Here is a 24,168-nt window from a genome sequence, read left to right as displayed (position 1 = left end):
GAATGGAGATAGAACAAAGTAGTATTTCTGAGCATGTGCAGTGAGAAAGTTAGAGGCTGTATAGAGAAGACCCAGTTTTTGATGGGTTTTCGTTACTACATTGTGAATGTCAATTTTGTGTTGATCAAATATGTTAACATATGCAAGTTTAGTTTTGTAGACTACTTCCAGTGGAATATTTTGAGAGGGGGAGATTGTAAAATTGCTTTTGCTGTCTGTGTAGGATTTACAGAGAGTTTTAGTTTAACTTTGGTAGGAGCATTTAATGTGTGCTTACCAGATGTCTGTGGAGACAAAATATTCCTGGGTGTAATAGTTTGAGGTGAAAACAAGGAGGAAACAGAGCAAATTAAGAGCAGAGTCATTTGCATTTTGGATGAGAGTAGCATGAATTGAGGGAAAAACAAGGCCCAAGAATAAATCCATGTAGAACACCAGTTGATACTGACATATATGAGGAGAAAGCTGAATGCCGTTTTACTCTTTGGGTACAGTTAGAGAGGTAGCTATTAAACTATTTTATGTTCTGAGGAGGAGAAACCTGGAGAGGAAAGAGTATGAAGTAATTTGGGATGACAGACATGGTTAAAGGCTTTTGAGAGATGAGTGAAGATGGATTAGATGAGCTTGTTTTCACTTCTTTTTTGGTAAGAATTGTTAAGGAAGGATAGCAAAGTTGTGGTTGTACTGTGTTAAGGGTGAAAAATATGTTGTGTAGGTGAAAGAAGATTATCGTCTAGAAGGAAAGGAAGAATTTGGTTATGGATGCATCTTACAAAGATTTTAGTGAGAGGTGTTCCATCCATGTTTACGATTTGCAGTCAACTCCTATAATGACCATTTGAACAGCCACTACCATCCACAGAGTTTAGTAGACATTTCTTCTGTGTTACACATGCATGCAAATGGTCCTTCAGACAATATACAAGTCACTGATCTACCAACTACTTGTTTGGAATGTGGAAAAAAAATGTGAACAGAGGAAGTGCCGACTCCAAATAGAAGGAAAAATGACGACAAAAGCCACTGAATAACAAGCACAGTTTATAAAATACTTAGCGCCGTGGCTTACACAGCCCTCAAAAGAGTAAAGAATTCACAAAACGCATTTGGAATTACTGGTATGTTTTGGTTATGTTTGGACATTCAAAGTCTTTATACTAATATTAAGACACAACATAGGCATTCAAGCTCTGTTTTATTTTTTAGGGGACTCACCCATGTCTCACTGTTTGATTGACTTAGTGATTTTTTGTTTGAAGAATAATTTTTTTATCCGAACACAAAACAAGTTGCCGTCAGTAGAGCGAGGTCTTGGATTTAAGTACAAAAACAGTGTCCACAAAAACATCCAACAGACCACCCAACGGCTCAAATGTTTGTATAAAAACTCAAGTAAATTTATTCAAATAAATTTACTTGAGTTTTTATACAAACTTTTGAGCCTTTGGCTGTTGGATGTTTTTGTGGGCACAATAATTTTTTTATGTTTAATGGTGACATCTTTCAGCAACTACAGGGTACAGCTATGGGGGGCAGCCTTTACTTTGCCCCCATGTATGCAGACTTAGTTATGGCCAAACGTGAGGATAATTTTGCTTATAGACATGATTTTTTTAGGTCACAAGTTATTTTATATTTTAGGTTCATTGATGACCTTATTTTTTTATGTGAAGGAAGTCAAACAGAGGCTCTTAAGTTTGTAAATGATCTACAGTCTAATAATATGGGCTTACGGTTTGATGGAATGCAGCTTGGCTCTCAAGTGAATTTTTGAGATATAAGTTTAGGTGAGTTTACGAGTCGTCTTAGAAAATTTAGTTATAGAAATATATTCTTGCATGGGAGTAGTTGTCATCCTAAACATTTGGTTAGGGTATTACCCTGTATTGAATTTCTTAGAATTCATAGGTTATGTAGCTTGGGTAGCCTATTTAATAGAGAAATATTGGAAGCAGAAGACATGTTTATTAGGAGAGGTTATGATGCTGAGGTGGTTAGTGAAGCTGAGCATAAAATAATGAATTTGAGATATGAACAAAACTGTCATGGGGATATTTTCAATACTCTGAAGAGTGGGAAAATGTATGTAAGAAATGCTATTGGTAATACTAGTCATAAAGAAGTTTTCTTTGTAACTACTTTTAGCATCATAACTGAAGAAATTGTGAAACAGGTGCGTCGTTTGTGGCCTATGCTTCTGACTGATAAAACTTTGAACCTTATATTACCTAAGTTTGTTAATATATCATGTAAAAGAGCTAGGAACTTATCAGATATATTGGTACATCATTTTTTTTCTCCACCAGATGTCAGTATTAACCAGGGTTTGGATTTATATAATGGTACTATTCCATGTGATGGATGTTCTTCATTCCACATTGCTGCAGTCCTAACTATTGGGTAGTGCGTCCGAATACCTATATGGCTGGCGTCGGTCTGCGTCCATGACCGGCGTCCATATCCTCAGTCTTTTTTGCCGCATGGTCCGATGCAGAAGCAGTTTTTGCGAGTGCAAGTTGGCGTTCTGAAAGTTTCTGAAGTCAGAGTTTCAGACCGAATCAAAGTTAATATTTGTTTTTTCTTGCTTCAGTATTTGACCGGATGTCAGAAAGTGAATAACTGTACTTCTTGTGGGACACAGATACGTCATACGGATTACCATACTTTGTGTATACCTTGTTTAGGGCCTGAGCACGACGTTGGATGCAGTTCTGTCTAGGTTTAACAAACACTATTAAAGAGAAGGTTAGACTGTGCCAGGTTAGTGTTTGGGAAGCGTTTGTAATTAATGCCCGCCGCGGATGCCGCGCGCCCGCTTCAACAAAAAAGCAGGGGACAACAAAGGGAGTGGAAGGTGGAAACAGTCCCACCCCGGACGTCGGTTCTTTGAAAAACTCCAGTGAGCGGAGGTTCTGCCAGGAGTTTCTTGGGAGTCTCAGGGAGAAACTTTACTGTTACAGGATGTATCTCAGGAAGTAGGCCAGCCTGAAGGGGCTTCTCAGGTGGCTGTTCTTCCCTCTTTAGGTGGTTAGGGCCTGTTTCTAAGGCTTCTTTTAGAGGCAGGCCTGCTTTAGCTTCAAGTTGGCCTAGGGGAACCTGAGTTTGAGAGTTTTGAGCAATGTTCGACTTCTGACTGAAGACTTGCAGGAGTATCCTCCTTATTCTGATTCTGATGTGGATGATTCTACTCCTTCAGCTTCGCCTCCCTGAGATTTTTTCATTTCAGAGACTCTGCATTCCATGAGGGAGCATTTTAAATGGGAAGGTCAAGATTTCTCTGATTCCAGGAAGAGCTTAGAATTCTTGTTTTACCCCAGCATAGGCCTTTAGCTATTCCTCCTGTTCTGAATGTGGTGGAAGATGTTTTGCAGAGGCTTCCTGAATCCTGACTCTTTGCCTCCTGCCCCAGTTAAACGGATAGGTACTATAGGGTGCCTGAAGCTCATAAGTATCTTTTAAGAGTCCTAGGGCAGACCCAGAAACTGTCTCTCAGGGGCCTAAAGGTGTGAAGGCTTCTGTGGTTAAAAATCCTGTTCCTCCTGATAGAGGCAAGGGCTTTGGATAGATGGGGAAAGAAGGTGTATACTTCTTCCACTTTAGCCATGAGGGCGTTGAATTGTCAGTTTCATATGTTAAAATATCAGAATTATCTCCTTTCACAATTGAAGTCTAAGGTGGATGCTCTGGCTGAAGGTATTGAGTGTAAAGAATTGCAGGATTTAGTTCATGTTTCTGAACAGGTGTGTAAGCATTCCTTGCAGTGTGGTTTTGATGCTGTGCAGGCCTCCTCGAGGGTGGCTGCCACTGGTTCTGTTCTTCGTAGGCACGCCTGGTTGAGGGATCAGAACTTAGCTGAGCATGTTAAGACAAGGATTTTGGATGCTCCTTTACAGTCTGATGTGTTATTTGGTTCGCCTGTGGAAGCAGTTTTAAAGAAAATGGAGGACAAGGCTAAGTCTATGCAAACTGTTAAGGATTTTTTGCAGGTGCAGCCTCCGAAGTTTAGTAGAAATTGGCCTACTAAGGGTGGACTTATCCTGCTTATGATTCCCAGTCTAGGGGTAGGTCTAGACGTGGTAGAAGCAGAGCTCAAGGTTCTTTTAGGCCTAGGACAGGGAGTTCACCTGCTCAGACTTCTGGTGAGGGCAGGGGTCAGTCCTTTCGTAAGCAGACCCAATGACCTGCCTTTTCAGCTGCCTGTGCATTCTCGCCTGGCAGCACCTTTGGGAGGAAGGCTGTCTCTTTTCAAAGAAAATTGGGATTTAATTACCCAAGACAGATGGGTTCTGGATATCATTCACCACGGTTACAGGTTTTATTTCCATACCTTGCCTCCTTTCAAAGGCATGCGGACATTCCTCCTCTACAAAGAACAGAGGCTCACAAGCAAATTTCTCTGTTGCTCCAAATAGGGGCTATTCAGTCAGTTCCTGTGCCAGAAAAGGGCCTAGGATTTTATTCTCGTCTGTTCCTAGTACCAAAGAGGGAACACGTGGAGACCAATTTTGGATTTATCTATCCTCAACACTTATCTGGACATTCCCAAGTTCAAAATGTTGACGTTACAACAACTTTTACCTCTGCTGGGCAAAGATCACTGGATGGTAACTTTAGATCTCAAGGAAGCTTACCTTCATGTGCCAATAAGACTAAGTTGCAGGAAGTATCTGCGTTTTCGAGCTGGAAATTCTCATTATCAGTTCTCTGCATTGCCCTTTGGCTTATCTACTGCCCAGAGTATTCACAAAGGTTCTGGCTCCAGTGATAGCTTACTTCAGGCTAAAAGGAATTCAAATCTATCCTTACTTGGACGACTGCCTGATTCTGGCTCAAGAAAAGGAAGATCTTCTACAGCATTTGGATTATGTCATAGCAGTGCTAAGATGCCTAGGGTATTCTGTGAACGAAATAAAGTCCAGTCTAGTACCCTCACAAGACATGTGCTTTCTGGGTGTGAGACTGAATACAGCAGCCCAGATGGCCTTTTAACCCCGGACAAACAAAAGAATCTTTCCAGTTACTTCCATCAACTATCTCTTCAGTCCGGGCTGACTGCAAGGACAGTCCTTCAAGCCTTAGGGTTCATGGCATCTTGTATTCTGGTGCTTCCCAATGCCAAACTGCATATGAGGAAGCTACAATGGTATCTCAAAAATCTGTGGACACAGCACTGCCAGGATTTGGACACTGTCATTCAAATAATACCTTGCATTCAAAAGGAATTTTTGTGGTGGGCTCAGGAATGTCACCTAAACAAGGGACTCTCTGTGACCCGGCCAGAGGCAAGTCAGATTCTAACGACAGATGCCTCAGATATTGCTTGGGGAGCTCATCTAAATGGAAAGTGGATACAAGACAAGTGGCCTGCCAGACTACAGCATCTACATATCAACATGAAAGAGATGTTAGCAGTCCAGTTTGCATTAATGGCTTTTAAGGAGTTACTTCTTCCAGGGCAGGTGTTGATTCTAACAGACAACACAACTGTCATGTGGTACATCAACAAACAAGGGGGAACACATTCTTACCCATTGTGCAGACAAGCAATGATTTTATGGGAGACTGCGCTCAGTTTGCAACTAAATCTTCAGGCAAGGTTTCTGCCGGGAGCACAGAACTCCTTAGCAGATGTGTTAAGCAGACAAATCATGGATCCCCACGGTGGAAACTGGATCTTCATGTATTTCAAAATTGACAGTGTCATGGGAACTCCAGACATAGATCTGTTAAGCTTCTCCAGTAAACCACCAGCTGCCAAAGTTTTGCACAAAGGAATTTCATCACACAGCTTGGAAAGTGGATGCTCTTTCTTTCAGTTGGAAAAATCTTCATGTGTATGCCTTTCCACCTCTGCCTCTTCTCCCAAAGGTGCTTCTAAAGCTCAGACAGGACAAGCCAAGGAGGATTTTAATAGCTCCAGATTGGCCTCGGCAGCACTGGTACCCATTACTGAGGAGTCTGGTAGGAAGCCTCCATGGCCTTTACCCTTGATTCCACACCTGTTGTCTCAGAAGGGATCGTCTGCTCAATGTCAAGCTTCACTCTCTTCATCTAACAGCCTGGCATATTCTGTTTTGAAAGACAGCAGGTTTCAGCTTCCTCAACAAGTTTTAAATGTGATTATGGAAGCCAGAAGACCTAGTACAAGGAAAGTGTGCATGAAAAATGGAAGAGATTTTTATTTTGGACTGCAGCAAAGAATTTGGAGATTTCTGAGCCTAATTTGAGTGTGGCTCTTCAATATCTTACTGAGTTATTGGACAAAGGTTTGTCTTTCTCTTCTATTAAGATTCATGCTGCAGCAATTTCAGCTCACTATGATTGTGACCCACCATTGTTTTCACATCCTTTGTTCAAGCAATTTCTTAGAGGGGCAAAGAATATAAGACCCCGTGAGCTCCTACTCCTGCTTGGGACCTCAATTTTGTGTTGGAGAAACTTACTCTACAACCTTTTGAGCCTGCGGCTACTGCTGAACTGAAATACTTGTCATGGAAGACTGCTTTTTTGTTGGCCATTACTTCTGCTAGAAGGGTTTCTGAGTTGCAGGCCCTTATGGCGGTTGAGCCTTTTTTGATTTTTCATAAGGATAGGGTATCATTACGTACTAATCCTTCCTTTATGCCTAAGGTGGTTTCTAGTGTGGCTTTAAACCAAACTATTCATTTGCCTACTTTTATGCAGATCCCCAAAATAAGGGGAAAAGATTTTGCACACTTTAGATGTACACAGGCAATTGCATTATTATTTAAGCAGGACTAAGGATTTTAGGCAGTCTCAGCAGTTTTGTTTCTTTTGCTTTGAGTTCCCAGGGCAAGCCTGTGTCAAAACAAACTATTTCTAGGTGGATTGGGTTTTGCATTGCATTTTGTTATTCCCATCATGGCAAGGAGATTCCAGCTGGGATTAGGCCTCATTCCACTAGGGCTACTGCCACTTCAACAGCATTTCTAAGGGGGGTGGCAACTAAGGATATTTTGGAGGCAGCTACTTGGAGTTCAGTGCATACTTTCTCTAAGCATTACCACCTTCCTCTCTACTCTGTCTAGGGCTGGTTTTGCCACAGCTATTTTGCAAGGCATGTTATCAGCTCCTGCTTCCTTATGATTTGCCAGCCTCCCTTACCTCTGCTTTGGGATTCAACCCAATAGTTAGGACTGCAGCAATGTGGAATGAAGAACATAGTACAGTTTTGTACCTACCATAAATGTAGATGTTCGAGGATCCACATTGCTGCAGTCCAATTTACCCTCCCTCCTGCCCCTCTGTGTGTAGGGGTGGTTCTGTAGGTGAGATTTTATTCTGGTACCTTTGTATATATTGTATATATTTTTGGTGCAGGTATGTTTGGTGTTTTTGGTTTTGGCCTTGTCTTTTTAGGGTCTTCTGACATCTGGGGCAAGAAAAGACTGAGGATATGGCGTCGGTCATGCGCATTAGTACCCTGACGTACTGGCGTCAGTCTAATGCGCCCGTGACCGTCAGCCATATACTTTGGTATTCGGGCCGACTGGACAGCGCACTACCCAATAGTTAGGACTGCAGCAATGTGGATCCTCGAACATCTACATTTATGGTAGGTACAAAACTGTACTTTACTCCTTTTGCCAATATGTAGTGAGTTCCGTCCCCTATATTAATGGCTTAAAATGTAAAGCTAGAGATAGGTATAATTGTAACACAGTGAGTGGGTTGTGTATGTGTTGAGGTGTGGTTGTGATATGTTCTATCTAGGGGAGATGTATAGAAGTTTTAGGGTCCGTCTACAAGAACATATTAGGGATATATGGAATACAACAATTAGAAAGCCCCCCCCCCCCTGGTAGTCATTTTATGTTGTTACATGACTCTAACCCTGAATCTTTGAGGGGATGTGTATTAGAACTACAAGTTGGCATAGGGGAATGTATTAGTTTAAAAAACAAACTTCTAAAGAAGGAAACCCTTCTTATTTTAAAATATGATACATTGGAGCATTTTGGGCTCAATAAAGAATGCATCTCAAAGTATGTGATTTGAATTGATTGATTAATTGTTCAGCTTTTACTCATTATTTGTGTTGTATTTAAGTAAACTGTGTTTTGTGAATTCTTTACTCTTTGAAGGATGTGTAAGTCGAGGCGTTAAGTATTTTATAAACTGTGTCTGTTATTTAGTGTTTTTTGTCATTTTTGATTTATTTTTTGGTTGTATTTTATTTCCAAACAGAAGGAACCCTACCAGAGAACCTCTTGCTATGAGAAGACAGTGTTATGCAGTTTATTACTGTACACCCATGTATTACTTAAGTCATATTCATTTCCAGAATATTCATTTTTTTACATTCTCTCTGGCTGTGATGTTCTTAGTGTTTTACTGTTGCAGTCATTACATTTGAGGTTATCTGCCTGCAGGTAGTCCTCAGCCGGCCTGAATACCAGTGTCTTGGATCCCTGCGTTGGATGCCATCTCTTCTTCCATGACGGCAGGTCGTCAGGGGTATAAAACATGCAGCCAATGCCATTACATCAGTCTTTCTTGCTGCCCGGTGCCCGAAGCAGAAGCAGTCCACAAGTGCCGGTCAGCCGACTCCTGAAATTTTCGTTTTCGAGTTTCAGAACCGAAGTCTTCAAAAAAGCTAAGTACCCTTTGGGGATACTTTTTCTTGCTCTTAACTGATGTCAGTAAAAGTTAACAATTGTATTACCTGTGGAAAGCAAATACCTCATAAAGATTTTAATTCGTGCTGCATTCCTTGCTTAGGCCCAGACCACGACGTCCCTCGCTGTCGGTTTTGTGCCTTATTCAACCATTGAACTATTCGTTGTTGGTCAGTTTTTGCAGCAAATTATTTTGGTACTTAGCACAACTACCCAGAAATAGCTTCGGTAAGCCATCCGATTACCGATGTTCTGAAAAAACGTAAGGATAAAGACAGAGACAGACCTCATAGGTCCAAAACTGCTGACGATGCTTCCGTTAAGCTAGACGCTAGTCTGCCGGTACTCAGGCGCTTTCGCAGCTCCTGATACCTGCTACTTCAGATTCGCAGGCCTCTACTAAGACCCATTTGGAGTCCGGTATGCGGCGAGATGCTTCTTTGACCATGGAAGCTGCAGATGTCTCTACCTTGGATGGGTTTGGAGCCGCTGTGCAGGCACCGGCTTCTGAGGGTGTATTCAGGCCTACAGACTTGCATTTTAAACCAACATCATCTTCTTCATCGAGGCGTAAAACTTGACCCACGCCTATAAAACCGACGTCCAAACCACATGGTCAGGCCCATATGCCTAAAAAACAAATGCTTTGAATGTTTGAAGACCTTATTAATTTAATTAGGGGAAGCCAGCCTTCTCCCTCTAAGAGACCTAGAACCGATTTTCCCTCTGATTCTTCTGGTCAGGATTCTGATATTTCTGTTTCTTATGATTACCAGGATTTGCCCTTATCTACCTATAAGGATTCTGATGCAGAGGATTCCATTCCCTCTGCTTCCCCTCCAGAAGATTTTTCTTTTGGTGAAACCTTGCACACCCTTAGGGAGCATTTTCGCTGGGAAAGCCAGAATTACTCTGATTCCAAAAAGAGACTTAGGGAATTCTTACTCCTTCATTAACACAGGACTGTAGCTATCCCCCCTGTTCTGGACATTGTAGATGATGCTTTCTTGTAACATAGCCTATCCCTAGACACTTTACCTCCAGCTCCCAGGAAACCTGACAGGTATTACAGAGTACCTGACTCTCACAAGTTCCTTTTCAAGAATCCTACTGTGGATACAGATAACATTTCCCAAGGTCCAAAGGGCATTAAGGCTACAGCTGCCAAAAATCCTACCCCTTCTGATAGGGCTTCTAGAGCCTTGGACAGATGGGCTAAGAAGGTATACACTTCTGCTGCTTTGGCCATTAGGGCTTTAAATTGCCAGTTTCATATGTTAAAGTACCAGCATCATATTATGGGACTGCTTACACAGACAATGATGTTGATTCCTGACCGTGCTGAAAACAAAGATTTACAGGATTTAATGCATTCTGCTGAACAAGTTGGTAAACATACTTTCTAATGTGGTTTTGATTCTTTAGAAGCATCTTGCAGGGCTGCTGTCACTGGGTCTGTACTTATAAGGCATGCTTGGCTTTAGAAGCAAAACTTGCCAGATCATGTTAAAGCTAAATTACTGGATGCTCCCTTAAACCAAAACCACCTATTTGGCAACAAAGCAGAAGTAGTCCTCAAAAAGATGGAGGAAAAAGCTAAATCTATGCAAACTGTTAGATTTCCTGCAGGTACAGCCACCCAGATTTAGTAGGCATTGGCCTTCAAAGAATTGGTCCTTTCCAGCCTCTTCCAGGCCTTCTCAGTCCAAACCCAGGAACAGCAGACCACCTAGGTTGCAGTCTCAGGCTACACACAAGCCTAAGCAGTGGGGAGCTCCCACTTCCAAAGCAGGGAGTAGTAAGACAACCCTCTACGGGAAAATGGCACAATGACTTAACCTTAACCCTTCCAAGCCTTGCTCAGCTGCCTGCTCCCTTAGGAGGAAAAGCTTGCTCTACATACAAAAAACTGGGAACTCATTACCCAGGACAAATGAGTTTTGATATAGTTTTCCAATGATACAGATTCCACTTCCACATCCTACCAACCCCAAGCGGTTGGCCATACCTACCTCCAAATCAGTGGGCAGAGGCTCAACAGCAGGTTCTCTCTCTTCTAAGTATCAGGGTTATTCAACCTGTCACAGCAAAAGAAAGGGGACAAGGTTTTTATTCAACACTTTTCCTGGTACCCAGAAAAGACAGCGCCTGGCTTTCTGTCCTGGACCTCTCTATTCTAAAAATTTTTTGGTAATCCCAAAATTCAAGATGCTAACACTTCAACAGCTGCTTCCTATGATAGGCAAAGATGCCTGGTTGGCAACCTTAGACTTAAAGGAAGCTTATCTGCAGATTCCAGTAAGGGAATCGTGCAGGAAATACTTGCGCTTCAGGGCAGGCTCCATGCACTTTCAGTTCTCTGCACTTCCATTTGGCTTGTCTACTACGCCCAGGGTATTCACAAAGTGTCTAGCTCCAGCCATTGCATTTTGCAGGCAGAGAAATATTCAAATATACCCATACTTAGACGATTGTCTAATTCAGGCAGAAAGCCAGGAATTGCTTTTAAAACATCTGTCATTCGTAAAACGAAACTTCTAAACTCACTAGGGTACACCATAAACGAAATGAAATCTCACGTAGTGCCCTACCAACAAATTGTTTTCCTGGGAGCAAGCTTGAATACAACTTCCCAGATGGCTTTCCTCACTCCAGAGAAACAAGTTTATTTGACAACCTACTTCAAACTACTGGCCACAAAGACTCAGCTATCTGCAAGGAAAATCCTGCAAGCCCTGGGGTTCCATGGCTTCTTGCATTCTACTAATTCCAAATACAAGACTGCATATGAGGAAACTACAGTGGTACCTAAAAAGCCTATGGTGTCAACATTCTCAGGGCCTGGAATCAATGATTCCTGTCATTCCTTGTATAAAGACAGAGTTCCTTTGGTGGGCAGAGGCCTGCTACCACAACAAGAGGCTTCCTTTCACTCTACTCCCTGCCGCCCAAACCCTAACAACAGACGCATCAGACTATTCATGGGGGGCTCGCTTGGCAGGGCAGTGCATTCAGGGCAAATGGAACCTGAGACAGATGCACCTGCATATCAACCAAAAAGAAATGTTAGCTGTACAGAATTCCCTGACAGCCTTAAAGGACCACATTCTTCCAGGACAATTATTGGTAAAGACAGACAACATCACAGTTTTGTGGTACATAAACAAGCAGGAGGGAACCCACTCGTACTCTCCTACCCTCTCTGCAGACTAGCCATGGCTCTGTGGAACACAGCCTTGAGCTACCAAGTGCACCTACAAGCTCAGTTCCTACCAGGCAAGCTAAATTCACTGACAGACGACCTAAGCAGAAATCTCTTGGACCCACACGAGTGGAAACTGGAAACAAAAATATTCAACCTCTTGAGAAACAAATGGGGGAATCCAGAGATAATCCTGTTTGCCTCCCCTCAGAACTACCAATTGGACAAATTCTGCACAAGAACTTCCCACAGTCAAGCTTGGAAAGTGGATGCCCTGTCCTTTACCTGGGAAAGCCTCTCAGTTTATGCCTTTCCCCCTCTGCCTCACCTCTCAAAGGTTCTGCTAAAGATCAAACAGGACAAACCAAGGACAATACTGATTGCACCAGACTGGCCACGCCAGCACTGGTACCCCCTCTTGCGCAGTATGACACTGCTGGAACCATGGCACCTGCCTCCCATCCCTTCCTTGCTGTCCCATAGTAGGGTCAGATTCTGCACCCTCAGCTTCAAACCCTGAACCTTGAAGCCTGGCTAATTCCTTGAGCTCTCAAATAGCATCCCTCAGTACGCAGGTGCTAGATGTCATTCTGGAGGCAAGGAGGCCTAGTACTAGAAACTACTATGCTGAAAAGTGGAAAAGATACTGTTCCTGGAGCCAGACTCATGGGATGGGCACAGCGGTGCCCAGCTTACCGCATATTCTTCAGTATTTAACAGAAATGCTCCACAAGGGCATTTCCTTCTCGTCAATTAAAATTCAAGCCTCTGCCATTTCAGCATATTATAATACTGAACTTACCCCCCTTCTCTCACCCCCTGCTAAAGCAATTCCTCAGAGGGGCCAAAAATTTAAGACCCCCCCCCCCAGGAGATCCCCTACTCCAGCCTGGGACCTTAACTTTGTATAGGAAAAGCTCACTCTCTCTCCTTTTGAGCCAGCTGTAACTGCAGAGTTGAAATTCCTTTCTTGGAAAACAGCCTTCCTTCTAGCAATCACTTCAGCAAGAAGAGTGTCTGAATTACAGGCCCTCATGGCAGTGGAGCTGTTCATCATCTTCCATGCAGACATGGTGTCCCTCAGGACCAATCCTTCCTTTATGCCCAAGATGGTGTCTAGTGTGGCCCCTAATCAGTCCATTCACTTGCCTACTTTTTTCCCCGAATCCACAAAACAAATGAGAACGAATACTGCACTCTTTGGACATGCACAGGCAACTTAGATTTTATTTGGACAGGACTAAGTCTCTCAGAAAATCTGAACAGCTGCTAGTTGGCTTTGCTGCAGGAGCAGAGGGGAAGGTCATTTCAAAGCAAACCATTTCTAAGTGGATAGCCCATTGCATCCATTTCTGCTATAAGTACCATGGAAAACCTACCCCACAGGGGATAAGATCACATTCCACCAGGGCTGCATCTTCCTCTACAACCTTTCTCAGAGGTGTCCCTACCAGGGACATCCTAGAAGCTGCTACCTGGAGCTCTGTATGTACCTTCACCATGCATTACCACATGCCTGTTTTTTCTAAATCCAGAGCTGGTTTTGCCACTGCAGTCTTGCAGAGCTTAATAGCTGGTCCTAATGCTCGCGAACTTCCTCCCCCCTTCCTTAGCTTTGGGAACCAACCCAAATGTTAATGATTGCAACAGTGAAACACGAAGAACATAGTGCAGTTGTGTACACTTACCATAAATGTAGATGTTCAAGTGTATTCACTGTTGCAGTCCTGGATACCCTCCCTCCAGCCCTCTGACTTCTCTTGGCTCTACCTTTCATTCTTGTTTGGTGTATTTAAGCTTTCTGGTGTATTTGTTTTTTGATGGAGGTGTAACATAACATATAATTGCTTCCCATTATGGGGGCACCTGACATCTGGAGCAAGAAAAACTGATGTATTGGTGTCGGCTGCTTGTTTTATACCCCAAATGACTTGAAGTCATGGAAGAAGAGACAGCATCCGGCGCAGGGATCCAAGACTCTGGTATTCAGGCCGGCTGAGGGCTACCTGCAGGCAGATAACCCAAATGTAATGACTGCAACAGTGAATACACTCTAACATCTACATTTATGGTAAGTGTACACAACTGTACTTTCTTAATACTTTGGACCCCATTCCTATGCTCTACTCCATAAAAGGTTTATAATAGTACTATGTCAGTCATGACAGTGTTTGCTTAGGATGTTGTTTCAAGTGTGCACTAGGTTTTGAACTTGGTAGCCCTTGTTAATGTGCCTCTTGGTGTCGGAAGGCACACGAATCCTTGTGGTAGCAACTAGGTATCTTAAACATTTGTAATACACCCTCACAGTCAGCTTTTAGCAGTTCGAGTAGTATTTTAATTGCAATTTTTGGCTAAATGTCAGCACAACTTGATCAGGCTTCTGTCTTTGTGTCATTACCTACATAAAATGTGAATAAAAATATGGGAATGGGAATGTGTGCTTGTGTGTGTAAATGTATGTCTCCTTTCAAATTGGTTGATGCTTGTTTCACCAACAGTCTTTGATCAACAGAATAAATGTTTGACATTGGTGGTAAGACATATATGTAATAATGTGGATGGGAAATACAGCAGAGAGTCAATTATCCAAACTAATTGGGACCTACGGTAGTTTGGATAATCAAACATGCGTTGAACCGGATATAAAACTGCAAAAATCTCATTTTTTCTGCATGCTTTTCAACCATTCATTGATTCCAGTGGACAATAAAAAATATTTTTCACACATGAGCAGGCTTCAAGATCAAAAAAACATGCACAAGCGAATACGTACAACATTTATATATTCGGACTTTATGATTTTTCCTACTCAAATCTTTGTGAGGCTGCATTGGGATAATTGACGTTTCTGATAATAGACACTGTACTGCATGCAGTTTCATAGCTATTGTGTGGTCTCCAAGTTGGAATAGTTACAGTAAGGGGTGTGGGGGGAGCTAGGGGAATACCCTCTGCAAAAAAGATTTATTGAACTTGTTTGATTTTGTTTGTGTTATTTCGATTTGTGTGATGACTGTATATTTATCAACTATTTTGAAGCATTCCATATATATATATATATATATATATATATATATATATATATTTATAGATATTTATATCTAATATGTTTATGCATGTACAGTATATGTGTGTATGTATGTATATATATATATATATATGTCAAACAGTACTGTTTTTAGGATTCATTCTGTAAGAACAACACCTGAATCTCTCAAACACGCTGCAAAGTATGTGCCACACAAATAGTGTTGGAATTGCAGAGCAGCCTTGGGACATCCTTTGCAGCGTGTTTGAGAGATTCAGGTGTTGTTACAGTTGTGCACACGCTTTTTTAATTTGTTATTCTGTAAGAAGAATTGTAAGCCCACTAAAGTCACAAAAGGACTATGGCAGATAATTACACAGATTCCATCCCGTCATTAGGTCCTTGTTACTTTGGCATTTCTTGTTTTTCGTCCTTTAATATTTATGATTATGCATCTATATCTGTATATTTGTGTGTGTATGTGTAAAATATGTGTACATATTTGTAGACACCATGCAGAAATATCAGGTTAAAAATTAAATTTTTTTGCTTATGTATGTATATAGGTTTTAGAAGACAATGATTATGGACGTGCAGTAGACTGGTGGGGCCTTGGTGTGGTAATGTATGAAATGATGTGCGGACGGCTGCCGTTTTATAACCAGGATCATGAACGGTTGTTTGAGCTGATTCTGATGGAGGACATCCGTTTTCCCCGCACACTCTCCCCCGAAGCCAAATCCCTACTAGCTGGACTGCTCAAGAAAGATCCAAAACAAAGGTGATTAGCTGTGCTCTGTAACATGAAATATTTTCTTTCAAGCAATGTTGTTTTTCTCATATCTGGAAAACAAAATGGTGAGCAAAAAAGCACCATTTTTGTAGTCTTTGCTGAGTACCACTTGAAACATTCAGAAAACAAACAATGCTGTGGGAATTTTGTGTCAAGACTTTTCCTTTTCAGATGTCTAGTTTAGCTAAAGTAGTCATCATCATCATTAATAGTGCGTGTGGTGTACAGATTCAGGATAGTTGTACTGAATCACAACCAAACAAAACTGTTGTTCTTGACTTTTTTTCTTTGAAACTCCAATCACAGAAGTTATTTGAAATAGAGAAACATAGAATCTGAAGTAGGCACTTCATTTGGCAGCAACATTTGTGATACGGATCCGATCTCGGATCCGAGCCGGCAACTTCTACCACAGCATAGATCCAAGCTCCTAGCTCCTCCCTTTACCCATAATCCCCTGCCAACCCTGACTGACCCCAGATCTAGTTTGCCCTGCTTCAAGCTAGGTTCCTGAGTTCCTGGTGGATCGAAACTTGTGAGAAAAAAAATTGCTAATTTTCTTCCTTTTTTCTGTTGCTTGAGTGAGAGTGAGTGGTTAGGGTACCCTGTAGCCCTTTTAGCTAACTAAATTTAATTTTTTTTTGTGATCCTTTTCTCCTCCCTTCCTCGCTGTTCATAGTGTGTGTGTGTGTGTGTGTGTGTGTGTGTGTGTGTGTGTGTGTGTGTGTGGTGTGTTTAAGGGCCTAGTGAGTGTGTTTTCCTTTAAATTGTCTGAGGCCCCTAAAGCCATTTTTTCTAAGTGCACCGAGTGTGGCCATAAGCTTTCACCGGCGGATGGCCACACTCGGTGAATTAGGTGCCTTGGGGTTGAACACCTCTCCTCTGGATGCGCGATTTGCGTGACGTTCAACCCCAGGGCACTTAAGGACCGGAGGTCGAAGCTGATTCTGGCGGGCCTTTTGCCCCCAGATCAGGCTCCGGCCACCGGTACTTCTGTGGCCACTATCCAGACCTCGGTGGTGGCCACTCCTGCCCCCTCCCTCCGGTCGGGACTCAACTTCCCGCTTCAGCTCCGGAGGAGAGGGAGGCCAAGAAAGACAAGCGGAGGGAGAAGCACCATAAGTGGCGGGCCGAGGACTCCTCTTTGGCCCTGCCCGCCAAACGGGCTTCTCCCTCCAGGGCTTCCGGATCACCTCCTCCTCGGATCCGATCCCCTTGCTTCTCTCCGGGACCCGAGGAGGGGGTGACCCGGTCCTCGAGGTCATCGAGGCGGCACTCCAGGCCTGCCTCAGTGGCCTCTTCGAGGTCCACTTATAGCATGTCGGATGCAGACATGGACCGGGTGATGAGGAGGTTCATCCAGGCCCAGCTGCAGATGGGAGTGCTCTTGCCTCCCCCCCCCCCCTCCAGGGGGGAGCTCGACCCCATTATTTGCTCCAATTGCTCCTTCTCCGACCCGTTTTTCGGGTTCGGACCGTTTGGAGCCGAGCCGCGTTGGATCCGGGGGTGGGTCAGAACCGACAGTGCTGGGCACTTCGGCTCCGACTGTTTCCTTGAGTTTGTCGGATCCGACCTCTCGGAGCCGCGGGCCGAGCTTCGGATCTGAGGGATTCGGTGTGCATTCGGCTCTGTCCCTGTCGGAGCACGTGGGTCCTTCGGATCCGATGGTCTCGGCCCTGGGGTCCAGTCTTCGCTTCGAATCCGGGTGGGAGTCGACTCTCGGATCATATCGGGGGCGGCTCCCCCTCGGCTTTCGCTGCGGTGGAGAGGGCACTGTTGAGTGCATCCGGACCTCCGGTCCTGGCTTCGGCTCCCCCCTGCACTCCCTCTCAGCTTGTCCAGGCTCCCATCACCCGGCCTTTGGGGCAGCCTGCTTCAGCGCCTCTGGATGTTCCTTCGGAACATGACATTGCTGGTGAGACTTCCTCGGACAGTCCCCCTGAGGAGGTTCCTCACAAGTCTAAGTGTAAGAGGAGGCACGTGGACTCCCCCGAGTCCCTTAAGGAAGATACGGACTTAGATGAAGGGGAAGGCTCCCCAAGGTCACCCCCTGAGGATGTCTCCTTTGGAGACATCATGGAAATGCTTAGGATCAGGGGGGGTTGGTCCACCCACACATGATATGGATAGCCTCAGCATCAAAAATAAACTCAGCACATTAATTTAAGCAGTAACCAGTACATTTTGTAGATTTGTTAGGCATAACCTTAAAAATGAACACCACTGCAAAAACACTGAAAAAGGCACAATGTCTCCTTATTCAACAAAGGACTGACTGTCTGCCAGGATTCCAACTATTCAAACTCCTAGTCAACCTGACCTTCTCTCCCCTAGCAGGTAAACTTAATGACAACTGTCTTGTTACGGCCTCTAAAACCCCAACCACGCTACCCTTACACTGCAAGCCCCCAAAATTAAAGTCAGTTGTATAGATCACTGCTTCTCTAGACCAGGCCCAAAGGTCTGGGAAAATATTGCCCACAGATAAGACATCTCATCTAAAGACTGACCTACTGTCATTACCTGTAACACAGCCATGTCACTTAACCTGAACTACAATGCTGCCTTTCTGGTAACATCCTTACTGTCCCTCATATGGCATGCTCTATTGAGCTAGTCTTCACTTCTCACTCACGTAATCCTTTTGTATAACTTCTTGTAAGTACTCAGCCACTTCTAATATTCTTCGCTCCACTCAACTATCCTATCATTCCCACTTAAACAACACATAGCTGTGATTATTATACTGACAACACTCTGAGAGATTTGTCTTGATTTCTGTAAATTATGCACATTACAATTGCAGATACTCTTTTATTAGTTGATAATACTGTATCACAGATGTGTATTTTCATTGTATTCTTGATGTCTCTCACTGAGTGTAATTTTGATATCTGATGGTTATCCCTGTCATTCAGTACATAAGGGTCTTGGATCCAACATCAGATCCGAGCTGGCAACTTTAGCATAGACAGATCCATGGCTGAAACTTTTCCCTCTCCCATAATCCTCTACCACCCTCTAACCCTCAGATATCATTTGCCACATTTTGCTAAGGACTTGATCCCTGGCTCTTGCTACAGGTAAGTGATTTAGCTCAATTTATATTGTTAGTTTATCTTTAGTTTATTCTTTTAGTAGTGTTAGTAGTTACCACCCTTCCCTTAGATTTCCAAGCTTTTTGGGCAGATTCCCTTGTCAGTTAGGCATTTGCCACCCTTTATGTTATTACGTTTTGTGTTAGGTCTTTTGTCTTTGTCTGAAAAGCCCTCTGGGTTTAAAAAGTGCTCCTTGTGTGGTCAGAAGATGCCCAATTCCAACTCACACAAGGAGTGCTTGTATTGTTTAGGAGCTCCTCACATGGAGGTTGAATGCGACATCTGTACCACATTCAACCCCAGGGCTTAAGCGGAGTGCCGTAATAAGTTGCTGCTTAAAGGTGTGGTGCAGACAAGGGGTCCTTATGTTTCCTCTCCCAAGGCTTATCCATATGACCCTAAGCAGAAGACCCCTTCCATTCCCTCACTGGCTTCTGAAAAGTCTAGGCTGTTGATCCTAGATCCCCGGATCCGAGATCTTTGGATCTGAGATCTCTGGATTCTTTTACCAGATCCAGGCCTTCCTCGGATCAAAGGCCCTCTGATCCAGTAAAGGTCAGACCAGGCTTGAATCAGACCACTTCGTTGTATCCAGTTGCTTTTCCTCTCGGCCTTCTGATACGACATGCTTTTCAGATCCACCTGTAGTTGAGGATACAGCTTCACCTGGATCCTCGAGGCATTGGTTCCAGTTGGCTCCTAGACCCAGGAGCCAAACTCTGGATCACCGACACAGATTCTCAGGTTCCAGGATTGGGTCTTCAGTCAAGTCTGTCTACTCCTCCACTTCCTGCAGATCATCCAGGAGTTTGTTGCCTTTGAATATGGCCAGGATGATGAGGAGCTTCCTCAAAGTCCAGATAGAGTTGGGGCTTCTGGTGTCCGCAGCCCACCAGGCTAGGGGAGCTTCTCCAATCCTAATTCTGTGTTCTCCTCTTCCAGTCCCAGGGGCTTCAGAATCTTGGGACTTGAATACCTGGGGTCAGATCTTGACGATGTTGAGCATCCTCTTTTTCTCAAACCCATCAGGGTCCCTGGCCTGCTCTGTTCCTAGGCCCTTGGACTAGAGGGGGCCCTGTGCCAGACTGGTTGGCACCTGGTCAGGTCCGGGCTTTTCGGACTGATCCCTTTCCCTGGGAGGCCTCGGCACTTGATATCTGAGGACCGGTATCATCCAGGGGCAGTGGTGCTGTATCGGGGCTCATTCCTCCTCTCTGGTGGGTTCGCCCTCCGAGCCTGGGGACAGGACCACTTGCAACTCATAAACCAGGGGACTCCACCGTGTTGGCCGATAAACTCAGCAGAACAACCTTGAGTCTTCACGAGTGCTGTCTCAGTCCGATGGTGGCGAAGTAGATTTTCGATCACTGGGGTCAGCCATGCTGCTACCTGTTATCCTCCCCAACCAGCAACAAATGCAGCATATACTTCGACCTGATCGCCACACCATGAGAATTAACAAGGGATGCTCTAGTCCAAGATTATCCTCTGGGTCTTCTCTGTGCTAATCCTTCTGTCCCTCTTATCCCCAAAGTTTTGCAGAAAGTGCAACACCTGAGGACATCTTAGATTCTCATTGCTCCTTTCTGGCCTCATCAGCCGTGGTTCCCCTTCCTCAGGTCTCATCTGAAGTATCCCCCTTGGATACTGGATCCCCTTCAGGATGTGATCTCCCACCCTTCGGGGCTTCCTCCAAATCTTCTGACCCTTCGTCTGACCACATGGTTTCTCCATTTCCAATGATTTTGAAACAGTCCAGGCTAGCTTTCTCCCATCAAGAATATTTTCCTATCCTCCCAGAAACCTTCCACCAGAAAGATTTGTAGTAGGAAATGGAAGCGATTTTCTGTCTGGGCTAAGAGCAGGAATCTGTATCCTTTTTCTGCTTCTTTGTCAGATATCCTCTTGCTTTCGTCCTCACTTTTTCAGGGAGCGGCAGGTTTCTCTACTATTAAGCTCCTGTTGGCGGCGATTTCTAATTTTCATGAAAATAGCAAGCCTACATTCTCTTTCAGGCCGAGCACTGTCTGTACTTGAGTCACTGGGTCCTTGTACATAGCCTGCACTAATTCTACCAATGTTTCTGGGACTTCAAACCACTGCAGTACTGCCCAGATCAGCTTTCTTGGAACCTTGTTATATGCTTTCTCCAAGACTAAGAATGCCTAGTTGGACTCTCTCCTCATGTCAAGTATCTGTCTCAGTGCAAACATCGGGTCATTTGTACTGTATCCTGATCTGAGTCCAAACTGCTCATCTCCCATCTTACATTGTACTACTCTGCATATCCATGTATCAGTCACCTTCTCCAGAACTTTCATGCATTGTGATCGGAGTTTGATGCCTCTGTACTGCCCACAGTTGTGGGTGCCCCCTTTGTTCTTGTACACTGGCATGAGTATGCTTATTCTCCAGTCATTTGGGATAAGCCTTTCTCTCCACACTATTTGTACCCTCAGGAGCCATTTCTCCCCTATCAAACCCAGCATCTTTATCATATAAGTGACTCCAGGACGGACAGTGTTCAGCCTCACAGAGGGGTTCCCAGTGGGTGTGGGTGTACATCAGGGTTCAGCTCTGAGCCCACTGCTATTCATACTGCTGATGGGCTACATTAGCAAACAGATTAGAGGGGATTGATCAACAAAGCTGCTGTATGCAGATGATGTGGCAGTACAGGCAGTCTCTGAGCTAGAATTTCAGCAAAGGATAGGAGAATGGAATGCAAATCTGAAGGCACATGGAATGAAACTAAGCACAGATTAGATGGTGGTAATGGCAGCAAATTGGGGAAATTAGAGGAAGCTGAGAATAGAGATAGAAGGGAAGATAGTGGAACAGGTAAACAGTTTCATGTGTCTGGGAAGAGTAGTTGAGGAGAAGGGTAGGCTGAATGAAGAGGTCAAAGCTAGAATCAGAGGGGCTGCAGTCAACTGGCATAGAATATCAGGTGTAGTCTGACAGAAGAATACCAAAGAAGCTGAAATGTAAGATGTACAAGACAGTGGTGTGACCAGTACTACTTATGGTACAGAAACCTGAGCAGTAAAGGTGGAACAGTTGACGAAGCTAGAGGTGATGAAAATTAAGTGCCTGAGAAAGGTGATAGGGTGCACACTGTGGGGCATACAAAGAAATTAGGACATAAGAGCAGAAGCCAAAGTAGCTCCATTTGCAGAAAAGATTGGAGAGAACAGATTACGGTGGTTTGGGCAAGTGTAGAAAAGCAGAAGACAATCTGGTGAGGAAGATTTGGGACAGACAGGAAGAAGGTAAGAGAAAGCGAGGACATCCAGCAAAGAGGTAGATGGATTGTGTGAAAGAAGATCTGCGACAGCCAGGCATGAGTGTTGAAGAAGGCAGGAGTGTGGCATTGAATCGAGAGAATTGCCAGTTAACATGATACCCCGACCCCATGTAGAAAAATGGGAAAAAGGGGGCTGGTGATGATGATTCTGTGACAGGCTCTGTAAAGCTTTCATGAAAGGCATTTTCCTTCTAAAATTTAACCTTAGTGCTGCAGTCTCTAACTCATAATCCATTTGAACCTTTTAGTTAGTGTGATTTCAAATTCTTGTCATGGAAAACAGCCTTCCTGGTAGCCGAAACTTTGGCTAAGAGGGTGTTTGAGTTGCAAGCTCTTTCAGTTGCTCCGCTGTATATGGTCTTTCACAAGGATAGAGTGTCTGTTAGAATGAATCCTCCCTTTTTCCCCAAGGTTGCCTCTGAATCCAATCTGAACCAATATATCCAGTTACCAGTTTTCTTTCCCAAGTAGTCCAATAAAGGAGAGTACATTCTGCATACTTTGGATGGTACGCAGGCAATTGCGATTTTATCTGCATAGGACTTGAGTTTCACAAATCAGACTAGCTCTTTGTGGCTTTTTCCTTGAATAGACATGGCCTCCCCATTTCTAAAGGTACTATTTCTAAATGGATCTCCAGCTGTATTTCTGTAGTCTACGCCAACAAGCATCTTGAGGTTCCAGAAAAGGTTTAGGGCTCATTCTACTAGGTCTGTGGCTACTTCCTCAGCCTTTATTTATATTCTCTGGCCGGACTGGAATTGGTCACTTGTCAGTGTTTTTTATCGTGGTAATCAAATTTTAAATAAATGAAATCCCTCAAAATTATGTATTATTGACTCCAGGTTCACACTTGGGTGACCACGGTGGTGCAGTGGTTAGCGTTGCTGCCTCACAGCAAGGGCTTCTCCATTTCGATCCTTGGCTGGGGTGCCTTCTGTGCAGAGTCTGCATGTTCTCCCTGTGGTCTTGTGAGTTTCCTTCGGTTTCCTCCCACATCCCAAAGACAATGCTGTAGGAGGATTGGACACACTAAATTGGCCCTAGGTGTGACTGTGTGCATGTGTGTGCCTTCTGTGGAAGGCTGGCAACTCAACACTGTAAAACTCCACTGCCAATCAAGAGGGGACAGGTGATCTGCTGTGGCGACCCCTAACCAGGAAAAGCCGAAAGAAGAAGATGACTCCAGGTTCACTCTTGATTTGAGGAAGGTGCATTTTGCATTTCTGAATAATTCTGAAGGTTTTAGTTTCATAGAAAATGGATTGGTAGTAAGATTTCCAACCTGGAAAATCTGTAAGTCATTTGATACATACTCAGAATTAGTAGTAATGACCTGAGAACACTTAGGATCATAGGAAGTTACAAGGCTATTGGCCCTGTGGCCCTTATAAGCCTAGCCAAGAGTTTAGACAAATCAGCACCCAAACCCCATGTCCAGCAGGGATACAGGTGGAATCCCACTGATGTATTTTCTGTTTCCCATCCAGATGTTCATCGTGCATACAGCTGCAGTCATAACAGATGGGTTTTCCTGCCGTCAGGCGGGTCGTTGGTCGGCTGAATTCCAAAGTCTAGGTCCGGCGTCGGATGTCGTCGCTTCTTCCCTGATGTCAGTGCGGCAGGGGTATAAAAGAGGCAGCCAACGTCATTTTCTTCAGTCTTTCTTGCCGCGCGGTGCCCGAAGCAGAAGAAGTTCGCAAGTGCCGGTCGGCCAGCTCCTGAGATTTACGAAAGTATTTCAGCCGAAGTCTTCTTGAAAGCTAAGTACCCCGTTGGGGAAACTTTTCTTGCCTCAGACTGATGTCAGACAAAGTTAATAATTGCATTTCATGTGGGAAACAAATACCGCATAAGGATTTCCACTCTTACTTTATACCTTGCTTAGGCCCAGACCACGACGTCTCGGCCTGCCGTTTTTGTGCTAGATTCAACAAACGCACTATTAAGCGTCGGGCGGAGTTCATCCTTCAGTTTTTTGGCAAAAAATTTAATTATATTATGTCGTCGGATACTCCAACTCCAGTTTTGAGCAAAAAATGCAAAGATAAGGACCGACATACCAGGTCCGCACCACCTACTGATACCACGCTAA

At 44.0% G+C, this 24,168-nt stretch overlaps 1 protein-coding gene across 1 annotated transcript in view; it reads left to right on the top strand.

Annotated features, from left to right (window-relative positions):
* AKT2 (AKT serine/threonine kinase 2) overlaps window positions 1–24,168 on the top strand; it is a 1,641,635-nt gene that overhangs the window by 818,295 nt on the left and 799,172 nt on the right. The window contains exon 9 of the mRNA XM_044062375.1: window positions 15,442–15,656. Within this exon, the coding sequence (XP_043918310.1) occupies window positions 15,442–15,656 (215 nt within the window). The remainder of the gene's footprint in view (window positions 1–15,441; window positions 15,657–24,168) is intronic.

Source organism: Protopterus annectens, chromosome 1.part0 (assembly GCF_019279795.1).
Source record: "Protopterus annectens isolate FY-2018-M chromosome 1.part0, PAN1.0, whole genome shotgun sequence".
Lineage (NCBI taxonomy): Eukaryota > Metazoa > Chordata > Ceratodontiformes > Protopteridae > Protopterus > Protopterus annectens.
Note: the sequence above shows the minus strand (reverse complement) of the source record. Positions and strands in the feature narration are given on the sequence as shown.